At 35.5% G+C, this 13,307-nt stretch overlaps 1 protein-coding gene across 3 annotated transcripts in view; it reads left to right on the forward strand.

The window, feature by feature from the left end:
• The window catches only part of MAP3K1 (mitogen-activated protein kinase kinase kinase 1), a 55,501-nt gene that overhangs the window by 37,125 nt on the left and 5,069 nt on the right, over nt 1-13,307 (forward strand). For all 3 annotated transcript variants that reach the window (XM_085212735.1, XM_085212733.1, XM_085212734.1), the window contains exons 6-17: nt 73-218; nt 2,323-2,444; nt 3,188-3,269; nt 3,396-3,573; nt 4,844-5,134; nt 5,565-5,686; nt 7,171-7,262; nt 7,479-7,668; nt 7,995-9,270; nt 10,256-10,408; nt 11,311-11,473; nt 12,518-12,649. In XM_085212735.1, the coding sequence (XP_085068861.1) occupies nt 73-218; nt 2,323-2,444; nt 3,188-3,269; nt 3,396-3,573; nt 4,844-5,134; nt 5,565-5,686; nt 7,171-7,262; nt 7,479-7,668; nt 7,995-9,270; nt 10,256-10,408; nt 11,311-11,473; nt 12,518-12,649 (2,947 nt within the window). The remainder of the gene's footprint in view (nt 1-72; nt 219-2,322; nt 2,445-3,187; nt 3,270-3,395; nt 3,574-4,843; nt 5,135-5,564; nt 5,687-7,170; nt 7,263-7,478; nt 7,669-7,994; nt 9,271-10,255; nt 10,409-11,310; nt 11,474-12,517; nt 12,650-13,307) is intronic.

The following is a 13,307-nucleotide window of genomic DNA, read 5'->3' on the forward strand; positions in this document are numbered from 1 at the left end:
CTTCCATAATGTTGCCTTTAAATATAAGCTATTCATAGCATAAATACTGTTGCTATCTTTTTCTGATGTTAGGTTGAGAGTTTGTTCCAGAAATATCACAGTAGGCGTAGCTCGAGGATCAAAGCTCCATCTCGTAACACCATCCAGAAGTTTGTCTCACGCATGTCAAATTCTCATACATTGTCATCTAGTACTTCTACATCTAGTTCAGAAAACAGGTTAGTATTTTTCTAAAGGAATTAAAAGCTTCAATTCTGTAGGGTTTTTTTTTTTTCCTAATTTTGGAGGTTTAGAATTACATCATTCTTTTTGTTCAAAGCTGTTTTCATTTCAGGCCATGTTAACTCTTTATATTTACAAACTTAAGCATGTGTTTGTCACTGCAATACCAAATGGGAATATTTGCTTTATACCTTTCCGTTTGAAAGTTGTTGACTTGAAAAAAGTTATTTTTACCCTTCATTGTTTTGGTAACAAACTTGAGAAATGTATTTATATGTAAGACTGATTTGTATATTAACTTCACACACTTCTATTTGTTCACATATGGCAGTTTGCAAATGTTGACAAATGAAGAAACAGGATTTCATTTTTTTCTCTTTTCCTAATAAATTGATACTACTTTGGAGATACACTTGTGCACATGCGAATACACTGAAAATTTTCTGGGTAAACACTGTGCGCATGTAAACACATAATAAAATATGTATGCTCACATGTTCAGATATGTTTTTAAAAAACTCTTCATGAAAAATGAATGATTATAGGGAAGGGAGTTACTAAACTAATATGATTTTTCTATTTTACACTATGTTAAAATGACTTTATTTCAGTTTTAAGTGTTTTTTTTTCTTTTTTTTTCTTTTTTTTTTCTTCTTTTTTTCAGCCTATAAAGTTTGGGTGCTCTTGCTTGTCCTTTTCTTGATTTTGCAGAGATCTTATTTCTTAAACAAGTAATTTGTCGTTTGAATTAGTGGGTCTAGAGAGGCCAAACTACAGATGGCAGTCAGAACTGAGGCTTTCTTATGTGTAAAGTGAAACCTAATACAAGGAATACCGTGATATGTTAGTAATAATATTCATGTTGCTAGATAAGTATATTTAGACAAGTTTATAATTCTGATTTATAGACTGTGACCTTAGTTTCTCATTATCTATTTTTCCGAATTATGTCATTATAAATAAATAAGGTAAATAAACCAGTTAAATACATAAATTACTCTAGCACCATTTATCTTGTCAGTTCCTTTAATTCTGTGCCTTGTCTGGAAAGATGTATTTCTTTGATTGGATTGTGAACTTCACTAATTGTCATTACTGACAGGGAAAAACATTTTTCAATTACTTGCCAATATACCTCCTAGCCATCAGGTAGTTCCTACCACTTCTGGTGCAGTGAGACAGGTTGCCATTTTATGTGAGTCTGTGTTTGTATTATACTAGAGAACACAGAGCATCAGATTCATTTTAGATAAAGCTTCATTCAGTTCTGATGCTTGCTATGATTTGCAGTTAAATTTAGTTTAGTTCTAGTTCTTCAAAAATAAATTTTAAATTAGTACATGTGTTGTTCTGTAGAGGGCATTTTTTTCCTTGAAAAATCCACAAAAATAACCTTACAGTAGAAAAAAATTATGTCAACAGTTTGCAAATAAATAGAAACAGATATATACAATATAGTTTTGTTTTAAAAACCACTGCTACTGAAGAAATACAGGATTTCTGCAAACTTCTAGACATACACCAACTATAACTTAAATTGGTAGTATGGATAATCAGCTTAGTACAGAATATTAAAAATGTTTTCCACTAAATGTTAACTAAGTTTAAAATATCTTTTTCTTTTGAAATCTCTGATTGTGTTAACTTAAAAGTAGGGGTAAATAAAATGGAATTAACATGCAGAATAGGTGATTTTTTTATTGATCTACATGAGATGTGTTGGTATGTTAGTATTTATGCAAATCTACTACATTGTTTTCTGTCAGAAGACTCAAATGGCTTTGTTATTTTTTTACGTATGTTTATCACATAGTCTTTAGCCCAATACAGAAATCTGTAAATAAAAATGTAAGTGCTGGACCTTCTGTCTCTTAATTAATATCTGACCTAGTTTGAAAGAGGTCATACATTTTGTGACTTTTCTGTGCATTCAAAATTTAGGTTGCTTATTTATTGATACCAAGGATTAGGAAAATTATTCTGAATAGCATGTAGTCATTTAGAAGTAGTTGAAACTTAATCTTTCTAACTTCTAAAACCTGTTCTGAATTCTGATATGCTACTTCAAAATCACAAATACATATATATTCTTTTCAATAGTATGAAAGATGAAGAAGAGCAGATGTGCCCCATTTGTTTGTTAGGCATGCTGGATGAAGAGAGCCTGACTGTGTGTGAAGATGGCTGCAGGAACAAATTACACCACCACTGCATGTCAATATGTATGTTTTCATATTTGTCTCATTAAATTCTGGTGACTCCAAATATGCAAAAGTATTGCAATTTAGTGTAATCTAGTGAGGGTTTTGTAGATTTTTTTTATTTAAAAGTGGAGAAAAAATACAAAATAAGAAACTTGCTCTTAGATGATGACTGTAGCATTTTGTTACCATTCAAATACCACTGATACACCTGTTTTTATCAGTTATTCACAAATCAAGCGTGTAGTTTAGTGCTTTGAGAAGGAAGTTAACTGCAGGGCTAAAGTTAGAACTTTTTTTTTTTACCTGATTGAAAAGGCTAGTAGATGATTAGAATAAGGTTAAGCACAGACTTACTGTGACTTGTCATGAGAGTACATAAAAGTTGTCTACTCTAACCTTGGATTATGTATTGAATTAAGAGCACTTAAAGTATGTAAATACTTTCAACAAATACTTCAACAAATAAAGCTCAGTCTCCTGTATTTTTGTACACAAAAAAGATACTACTTCTATTAGAGACATAGAAAGAACCATATTTCAGTTCATATCTTTCAATGGTAATTACAGTGCCAAAGTGAAGCACTTCTCTGTGCAGAAATGTTTAAATGCACACATTTGTCAGAACGCTTCAGATGGTTCAGTCTAGAAGTTTCAGTTAGAAAATGCATTTTTTTTCAGTGTAACTTAAGACATATTAGTTCTTAGACATCTGGTCTATACACTGGAAAACTGGAAAACATTCTCCTGTTGCTTTTATCCAGGGGCAGAAGAGTGTAGAAGAAACAGAGAGCCACTTATATGTCCTCTGTGTAGATCTAAATGGAGGTCTCATGATTTCTACAGGTAGGCATTCAGTCTGAATGTAACTGTATGTTTCTGAATCTGTAGATACATTCTTGAATGTGGTAAAATATTTAACTTGGTCAGTGTTTCATTTCTTAATCTTTGTTCTTTGCTGTTAATCTGTAGTCATGAATTGCCAAGCCCTGTGGATTCTTCTGTTCTCCATGTGGTTCAACAACAAACTCAACAGCAATCAACAGTTGGATCACAGAGGAGAATCCAGGATACTAATTTTAACCTTACTCATTATGGGGTCCAGCAGATTCCTTCTGCCTATAAAGATTTAGCTGAGCCGTGGATTCAGGTAATTTTTACAGTGTAAAAGAAACTTCAAATGTAAACATTGATTTTTAAGCCATTTTGCTAAATTTGCTCCTAGTGAATATAATATTGCACAGCATATATGCAAAACTACTTGCATTTTCTTCAGAAGAAGCTATGATCATTGTGCTTAATGGCCAGCAAAGAAGTACTTTCTAAATATTCAATCCTGCTACTGCTATTAATCACTGAAGGAGCTTTCTTCTGAAAAACCTTGGAATAAAAGATATTGTGTTAGGATTTGGAAGCAACTAATCTTGAGTATCCTGTGTAGGTATTTTATTAGTCCTAGGTTAACCACCAAAATGGGCTATATTGTGATTAAATTACTTGCCTGAATTGAAAAAATGACTCTGAAGTGGCAAAACATTATTTGACCATCTTTGTATCTTATCATAAAAATGAGTTTGGGTTGGAAGAGACCCTAAAGACACTATCACTCCAACACTCCTGCTGTGGGCAGAGTTGCCACCCACCAGATCAGGATGCCTAAGGGCCCCATCCAACCTAGACTTTAATGTTTTCAGGGATGGAGGCCTCCACAGCTTCTCAGGTCAGCCAGTTCTAGTGCCTCATCATTCAGACTTCATCCCAGGCCTCCTAGTGAAGGTTCTTGTAACAAAATTCATATTCTTAATTTTAGTCTAATCATAAAATCATCAAAGTTAGACCTACAAGATCATCCAATCCAGCCACTCACCAATCAGCAATAGTTCTCGTTAAGCCACATCCGTCTACATAATGTTTTGTACAATTTGTTGTGCAACTGTCATATAAATACAGAGTTGGCACTTACTGTTACCTACGTTGGGTTGCAAGAGACAAACGGCCTAAATACTCCTTAGGCTGAAGTTGGATTCAACTGAGTAGGGATCTCATGCTGAAAAGAAGAACGGGATAACTTGTTGCCTATATTTCTGCTATGTTTTTTGTCAAAAATATCTAGACCTGGTTTTCAGGTTTGTTTAAATCATTGTCTAAAACCAGACTGCATTACTGAGTAACTGAAGTATAGTGAATGAAACTATTCACCCCCACTTGGCTTAGCAGAGTTTCTGAAGAGCTGAAGACTCGTAATTTATGACAGTTAATTTATATCATAGATTTTTATTTATTTATTTATTTATTTATTTATTTATTTTAAGATAGTATAACCTCTGGCATATAACTTCTGGCTGACAGATGTCTTAGGGTGGTTTTTCATCAGTTGTGATGTTATTCAACTTGACTCATGTAAGGTTTCTATTTGGCAGGTCTTTGGAATGGAGTTAGTCGGCTGTTTGTTTTCTCGAAACTGGAATATACGAGAGATGGCACTTAGGCGTCTTTCCCATGATGTTAGTGGTGCTCTATTACTGGCTAATGGCGAGAGCACTGGAAATTCTGGGAATGGCAATGGAAACAACACAAGTGCTGGAGCTCTGGGAGTAGCGAGTGGGTCATCTCAGGCCACCGTCTCAGGAGATGTGGTGGTGGAATCTTGCTGCAGTGTGCTATCCATGGTCTGTGCTGACCCTGTCTACAAAGTGTATGTTGCTGCTTTAGTAAGTAGTTGTTTACTCATTGTATTCTAGTTACTTCTTTTTTTTTTAAGGGATAGGAGAAGGAGATGTATAAAGTCAGGAATCCTCATTATTTTTGTTAAGCATTACTCATGTCTTGGCTATTAACTATCATCTAAAAGCAGAATGGATAGTCCTTAGCAAGGGTGAATTGGCATGTATCCACTGACCAAATATAGGGAAATGGTTATTATTAGCAGTAATTGTATGACTGTGTTCTTTTCACTATATTAATTTCCTTTCTTGTCCTTTCCACATATATTACTAATTTTGATGGCGGATGTTTAGCTCTTTATCCTTTTAACATTCCTATAACATTTTTAATGCAATTTATGTAAAGTTATTCACATTAATTAAAAAATTCTATAGCTAATCTAATTTCATATTTATTGATTTTCCTCATTTCTCTTAGAAAACCTTAAGAGCCATGCTGGTCTATACTCCTTGTCATACTTTGGCAGAAAGGAGTAAGCTACAGCGACTTCTGAAGCCAGTTGTAGAGACAATATTAGTTAAATGTGCAGATGCCAACAGGTATGGTCATTAACTTCAAATTTATTTTGGGTTGTTACTGAAATATCTAGAATCTTCATTTGTTGGTATTTTGTGTGAAACAATAAGAGCATTTATAAGATGTGGTGAAGTAAAATATGTGGATGATAAGTGTAAGTGTACCACGGTGTACATGGTTTTGTTAGTTTAGTTGCAACAACCAACTTTGGTCTTGAAGGATGTAAATTTTGAGCGCATCTGATTATATATGTCCAGCATTTAGATATCTTAAATGATGCTTTGCTTTCATAAAGAACCTTTTCCTTTAAAATTAAGGAAGATACATTGGGTGAAGTCGTCAGCCAGGCTTTATCTTCCTGTCCTGAACTACCTTATATGCTCTGCCAGGCCAACCATTTTTTCAGCTGTAGAGTGAACTATTTGCAGAACATAATCACCGTGATCACTATCTCTTTCAGTTTAATTTATCATAAGCAGCATTTCTTCCAAAACCAGCTAGAGATGGTCCTTGCCTCCACCAGCAGTAGTCTAATGATAAAATATGTAAAATTTAAGAAGAGAAATTAAACTGTTTCTTTTGTTGCTGGATTTCTGAATTTAGCCTGTGCTTACAAGATAAGGTCCTAATGTGCACCTGAGTGATTTCTTCTATAAGAGACTGTTGCCTAAAGTTTCTAAGAACTTGGGAAATAGGAATGTACTGAGAAATAAGGAAGCTGCTTCCTATCTGTTTTATTTATTTGTTGGTGATATATATGAAGTTTCTAGGAATATCCTTGTAAAAATATCACAAGTGTTTGTAGCTTATAGATACAGTGTTGTATATAGGTTACTCGAAAACTAATGCCTCCTGTTTATTTCCATGGAAACTACAACAGATAAAAAGAGCGTAATAGCTCTATTTCACAGAGCAAATTCTTAGCAACAAAGCATTATTTTTCAGTATAGTTATTATCATTAACTCTGCATTTTTGCCAGTGATGAACAAATGCCTGCAGGGTGTCTTTGTAAAAATCTGTACCAATAGAGGTGACCTGTGGTCTCCACTGCTGATGCACACCACTCATCACCTCACTATGCTCACATCCACTGATCTCCGTTAACATTCAGTAAACATCAGTGAATGTCAGTGGATACTTTTTTTTTTCCCTACATGGAAGTACTCAGTGGCACCTTTGCTTCATACCCACTTCCATGTCAGACACCATTTTGTCAGACTGCCCGTGTGTTGCCATCTGTCACACAGCAACAACATATAACAGGATATTGGTGGGAAGGTTCAATGTCTACTGCTGTACCACCAACATCTGCCTCTGATATCATGGGCCAACATAATGAAATAGGAGGCATTATTTTTGGAGCAGCCATTGTACAAATGAATTGGAATAAAGTGAAGTGAAGCGACATCCAAATAAAATTCCCAGCTAATGATTATTAAAATGTTAAAAAGTTTTTCCTAAAAACTACCAGCTAAAGGAGTTACTTCTGGTTTGAATTTCTTGTAGTCGAACAAGTCAACTTTCAGTCTCAACGCTATTGGAGATGTGTAAAGGCCAAGCAGGAGAGTTGGCAGTTGGGAGAGAAATACTTAAATCTGGTAATAATAGTTCTTCATTCCAAGCAAATATACTGATTTTTTTTTTTTAATTAATTACAGAATTTATCCAAAACATATGACAAAATGTTTTTCTTTGGAGTTTGGGGCTGGGGTTATTTTGGGTACAGATATAATTCCATGTAAAACTGTTCTGATTGTTATTGAATTTAAACTATGAATATATCTAATCCTTATTTTTATCAACATTTTTTTTAGGGTCCATTGGTATCGGTGGTGTTGATTATGTCTTAAATTGTATTCTTGCAACTGAAATTGAACCTAGCAACTGGCAAGCGTTACTGGGGAGACTTTGTCTTATAGACAGACTTCTGTTGGAATTTCCTGGTGAATTTTATCCTCACATCGTCTGTGGAGATGTTTTACAGGCTGATACCATAGTAGGCAGGTACTTGCTTACACTGTTTAATTAATACTCTGTGTGGTTGATTGATTGTGTCATTGGTGATCTCTTCAAAAAAATTGTGGGATGATGAATTCCTGTAAACAAATATTTACATGCAAAAGTACACCTACTTTAGAGTAACTGGTTGCCATTTTCAGTTTCTGACCTATCAAACAATTCTGAAACAGCAATGCAAACAATAAGTCCTTTTGCTACTGCAGAACTGACAGCTAAATACGTGGTCTTGAAATGGCTTTCTTAACACAGGCTAACCAGAGCATATAACTTCATAAAACAGATTTTTTTAATGTGTTTATTTTTAATTACAGGTATAAGAAACTTCTCTCCCTTCTAAATTTCGCCTTGCTGTCAATTGACAATTCCCACTCAATGGTCGGTAAACTATCACGGAGAGTATTTTTGAGTTCAGCAAGAATGGTGGCAAGAGTGCCTCACGTGTTTGTAAAGCTGTTAGAAATGCTGAGTGTGATAAGCTCAACTCATTATACAAGGATGCGTCGACGTCTGATGGCAATAGCAGATGAAATGGAAGTTGCAGAAGCCATCCAGCTAGGCATGGAAGAAATACAGTCTATGGAATGTCGACATGAAGACTTTCTGCAGCTACCTGTACCAGATAATTCTCCAGAAGCTACAGAAAATAATACTCCTAACAATACCATTCAGTTATCAGGGAAAAGTGGGAAAGGTTTAAGTGACAAAAAACTGAGTGCCAGTCCACAGGACATTTCTGAGACACTGACTGGCCTAGCTGTGGGACTTCCTGTTTCATCAGTAACCACTGAGCAACCAAAGCCAGCTGTTCAAACAAAAGGAAAACCCTACAGTCAGTGTTTGAACTCTTCTCCCTCATCCAATCATTCCCAGTCACTATTTCCAACACTTCTCTCTCCTTCAAACCCATCTGTACCAGCTGGCACTGTAACAGATGTCTCTAAACTCAGACCTCAGGGATTCATTCCCTGCAAAATCTCCTCACCTTCTCCTCAAACACAACGGAAGCTTTCCCTCCAGTTTCAGAGAAGCTGCTCTGAAAATAAAGAACCAGATAAGCTTTCTCCAATTTTTACCCAAGCCAGGCCATTGCCATCTAGTCACATACACAGGCCAAAGCCATCACGACCCACTCCAAATGATATGAACAAGCAGGGAGAAACTTCAAAGAACAGTATGACACTTGACCTGAATGATACTTCACAGTGTGATAGCAACGGTAGTAACAGTAGTGCAGTTATACCAAGTGAAGAGACAGTGTTCACACCAGTAGATGAGAAATGTCGGTTGGATGTGAGTGCAGAGCTCAACTCCAGTATTGAGGACTTACTTGAGGCCTCCATGCCAACAAGCGATGGCACAGTTACGTTCAAGTCTGAAGTTGCAGTTCTTTCTCCTGAAAGGGCAGAAAATGATGATACTTACAAAGATGATGTAAATCATAATCAAAAATGCAAGGAAAAGATGGAAGCTGAAGAAGAGGAAGCTTTAGCTATTGCTATGGCAATGTCAGCATCTCAAGATGCCCTGCCAATAATTCCCCAACTACAGGTCGAAAATGGTGAAGATATCATAATTATTCAGCAGGATGTAAGTATACACATGGGAATTCAGAATAAACATCTAAATTGAGGTCTCATAGTTTAAGATGGTGCTGGTGTGTTTTCAGAGTTGTACAAACATGAATTGACTCGGTGTTCTCTTCTACAAGTTGGAACATAAACAGCCTATAAGTTGAGGGTGCCGCAGAGTCCTTCCATGGTTAATAACTAGTTTAGAGAAGGTATTTGGAAGGGAGAAAGGGAGATATGTAGCTTGCTTTAAAATAGCGAAGAAAGTGTAAAAGGGGGGAGGGAGGAAGCAGAAAATGAAAGTGAAGTTTTTAGGAATTTACTGGGTTTTGGTGTTGATTTATTTTAAAAGCCATCACACAGTATCAAATTAGTTTCTGAAAGAATAAACAGAGTAGGAAGAGATCTTTCTTTTGGTACATATTGAGAGGAAAGCTGCAAGATACCTAAGATATTGCTAAAACCTAAAAGGTCATTGTTTGTACACGTGCAAAAGCACAAGAAATAAGAATAGAGAAAGAAGTTATATGGAAGATCACAAAATGTTCAAGTATTTTAACTTGAAGGGAGTAAGATGCTGTGAGGCTACATGCCTAGGAAAGGCAGCAGAATTGGTAATGTTGCTGGAATTAATGAAATAGTTGTTTTTTGTGATTACTTGCATGAGACAACAACAGATGAAGCAGGAGTAAATTAAATGGAAAGTGTAATTTTGGTTGTGTTAGGTTTTTAGAAATGAGATAAGGAATAGAAAAGTCTTAGTCCAATTCATGTTTTTATATCTTGCCTTTCACTTTCAGTTAGTAATGCAGAAGAAGAGCTCTGTTTTAACATACAGTAGAAATGTGTGGGTTGTGTTCATCCAAAATATACAGTACTGCAATACACGTAACTGTAAGGGAAAGGAGAGGCTTATAAACTTGAGTATTTAATAGCCTTCAAGAACATAAACATTGTAGATGCATGCTAATAAACAAATAAATGATCTGGAATGTAATTTGCAGACACCAGAAACTCTGCCTGGACATACCAAAGCAAAGCATCATTACAGGGAAGATGCAGAATGGCTTAAAGGTCAACAAATTGGTCTTGGAGCTTTCTCTTCCTGTTACCAAGCTCAAGATGTAGGAACAGGGACATTAATGGCTGTAAAACAGGTAAATATTTCACATTCTTGATTGTATTCTGCTTCTTCAGTGTTTCTGTCAGATATTATAGAATCATAGAATCACAAGGTTGGAAAGGACCTGCAAGAGTCCAACCATCCTCTCACCACCATTGCTACCACAAGCCACTAAACCGTATCTCACAGCTCCTCATCCAGACACCTTTGAACACTGCCAGGGACAGCAACTCCAGACCTCCCTGGGCAGCCATTCCAGTGCCCGACCACTCTCTGAGAGAAAAAGTTTTCCCTTATGTCTAATCTGAATCTCCTTTGCCACAACTTGTGGCCATTTCCTTGGCTCCTGTTTGTTGCCTGGGAGAAGAGGCCAAACTCCTCCCCATCACAACCTCCCTTCAGGAAGTTGTAGAGTACAATGAGGTCACCCCTGAGTCTCCTCTTCTCCAGACTAAACAATCCCAGCTCTCTTGATATAATATTAACCTTATATATTTTAAATCCTTCTCCGCTCACAAACTGCTCATGCTCATGTCTTCTGCTGTCACTTGCCACCTAACACATAATACAAACTCTATGCATGGTATAAACATTATATATATATATATATTATTTTTAATTTTAAAAAATACTGTACTTCTAATACACATTTTGCAATATATAGCTTAGTTTAAGCAGGAAAGTGAAGAGGGAGATTTCTCCACTGCAGGGATTCTGCTGGTGTTTTCCAGAAAATTGATCTTACTTCTCTATGACTGTCTCGCATGGAGATTTATTCTCAGCTGAAGGGACTTGAAATTCTTTAAAAGAACACTTGCAGCTTTTGGGTAGTGAGGAGAGATGGAAAGACATCCATTCTCATTGCTTTACCAGTGGGTAGGAGGAGGGGGCACAAATACGGAACTGGCAGTTATATAATGTTGTATTTCAAAACAGGTGACATATGTCAGGAACACGTCATCTGAACAAGAAGAGGTAGTGGAAGCACTCAGGGAGGAGATACGGATGATGAGTCATCTAAACCATCCTAATATTATTCGCATGTTGGGTGCTACATGTGAGAAGAGCAACTATAACCTCTTTATTGAATGGATGGCAGGTAAAAAGCTACATGTGAAAAAATAATGAAAGTATGTATTGGCTTGAAACTAAGTAGTTTCATACTGCAAAATATTCCATGGATTGCGTTAGTTTGCAAAACTGTGTTTTCATTACTGATTTAAAGATTTGTGCTGATTGAAAAAAAAAAAAAAGTTTGTATAATACAGCTTAAACAGTATTCTTACCAATAATCTTTTTTTCTTAAATTGGGAATTTTCTGTGACTAACTTGCAGTTGAGAGCCCCTAAGAGAAATATTATTACATTTTCCTTTATTTAAAATTGTGTGAGGAAAATGCAAAGGCATTTGAGAACTTACAGTAAATTTCTAATGGTAGGCAGCAAGTAGGTGTGCTTCAGAAAAAAACATTCAAATGTTAAATCAGTCAAGTATTAATTCAGTAGTATTTTCTTCTCGCTATTGTATATAGCACGGAAAAAGCTTTATATCCTTTTTTTTTTTTTTTTTTTTTTTGGAGAAGGAGCTTTATTTTATGAATTGAATTAAATTGTTGCAGGTTATCAAGAATACATTTGGTGTTTTATACATGCTTATTTCCCATGAAAGAAAGCATTGCACCTTAACTTACTTTCTTTGACATAAACCACTTAGCAATACCAGAGTGCTAACAAGCAAAAGCCCAAGTTTGTGGTTATTTTCTGCGTTGCTGACTGTAATTTTTTTTTCCTGAAATAATATTACTTTGGTAATAAGTTGTCAGGAGCTGTCTTTACATCATTCAATACCGAGTTATTTTACATTACTTAGAAGGGCAGTACAGTGCCCAGTACAGTGGAAAATCCAAATCCTTGAGGATCTATATGCCAGTAGTCGATACATTAAAGTATTGGTACATTTCTTAAGAATAAAATTCTTTTCTTAGGAAGTGTAAAAACCTCTATCATAATTGTATGTATAGTTTCAGGCAGAAAGCAATTAAGTAGTCGATCGTATTTCTTTTACCTAGAGAACTCAAATTTTAGGAAGCAGTACTAGTTCTTATATCACAAAATAGAAGTGTTGATCAATTCTGTTCTTCTAGGGGGATCAGTTGCTCATTTGTTGAGTAAATATGGAGCCTTCAAAGAATCAGTTATTATTAATTACACAGAACAACTGTTACGTGGCCTTTCTTACCTCCATGAGAATCAGATAATTCACAGAGATGTCAAAGGTAAGATTTACTTAGAACATCTTTTAAAGCATACTATTTTGAAAGCAGCATCTCTTGCTTGAGACCTGTTCTTTCTCTTGGATGCCGTCTCAAGAGTTGTATCTCTTGGGTTGTCTGATTGTATGTAACAGAAATTAAGAACATTCATAGCATTTCTAGGGATGCTGGCTACTTGTGCCAATTGTTTAGAAAAAATCAGTTTTCTGGATTTGTTCAAATAAAATATAAAGTTGCCATACAGCTTTAGAGATCAGTTAGTTAAATTAATGCAAATGTTTACATCACAGTCTGTGAACAAGCCAAAAGAAGTCAGGTTTCAATGTATTCTGGGTTTTCTTCCGTCATCCTAATTGAACATAAACATAGTTGTGCTGTTTGAACACAACTTGGGCTTTATTAGAAAATGTCAGTTCTATTAAAATTCTGCCTTTAATGTTGCTATAGCTGTCCACAAACAAGAAACAGATCCAGATAGGTAGCAACATAACAATGGTAAACACTCTTACCTTTTAATACTCCTCCTTGTAACAGAAAAACTTTCATTTGCTGTCTAGTTCTCTTTAAGACATCTCCAATCTAGCTAAGGATGAAATAAGTTTAAATTTCACCAGATAGCTGCGGACAGTGAAAACTTCCAGAGTTTTAAGTTGACATTTTC

Source organism: Meleagris gallopavo, chromosome Z (assembly GCF_905368555.1).
Source record: "Meleagris gallopavo chromosome Z, MGAL_WU_HG_1.1, whole genome shotgun sequence".
Lineage (NCBI taxonomy): Eukaryota > Metazoa > Chordata > Aves > Galliformes > Phasianidae > Meleagris > Meleagris gallopavo.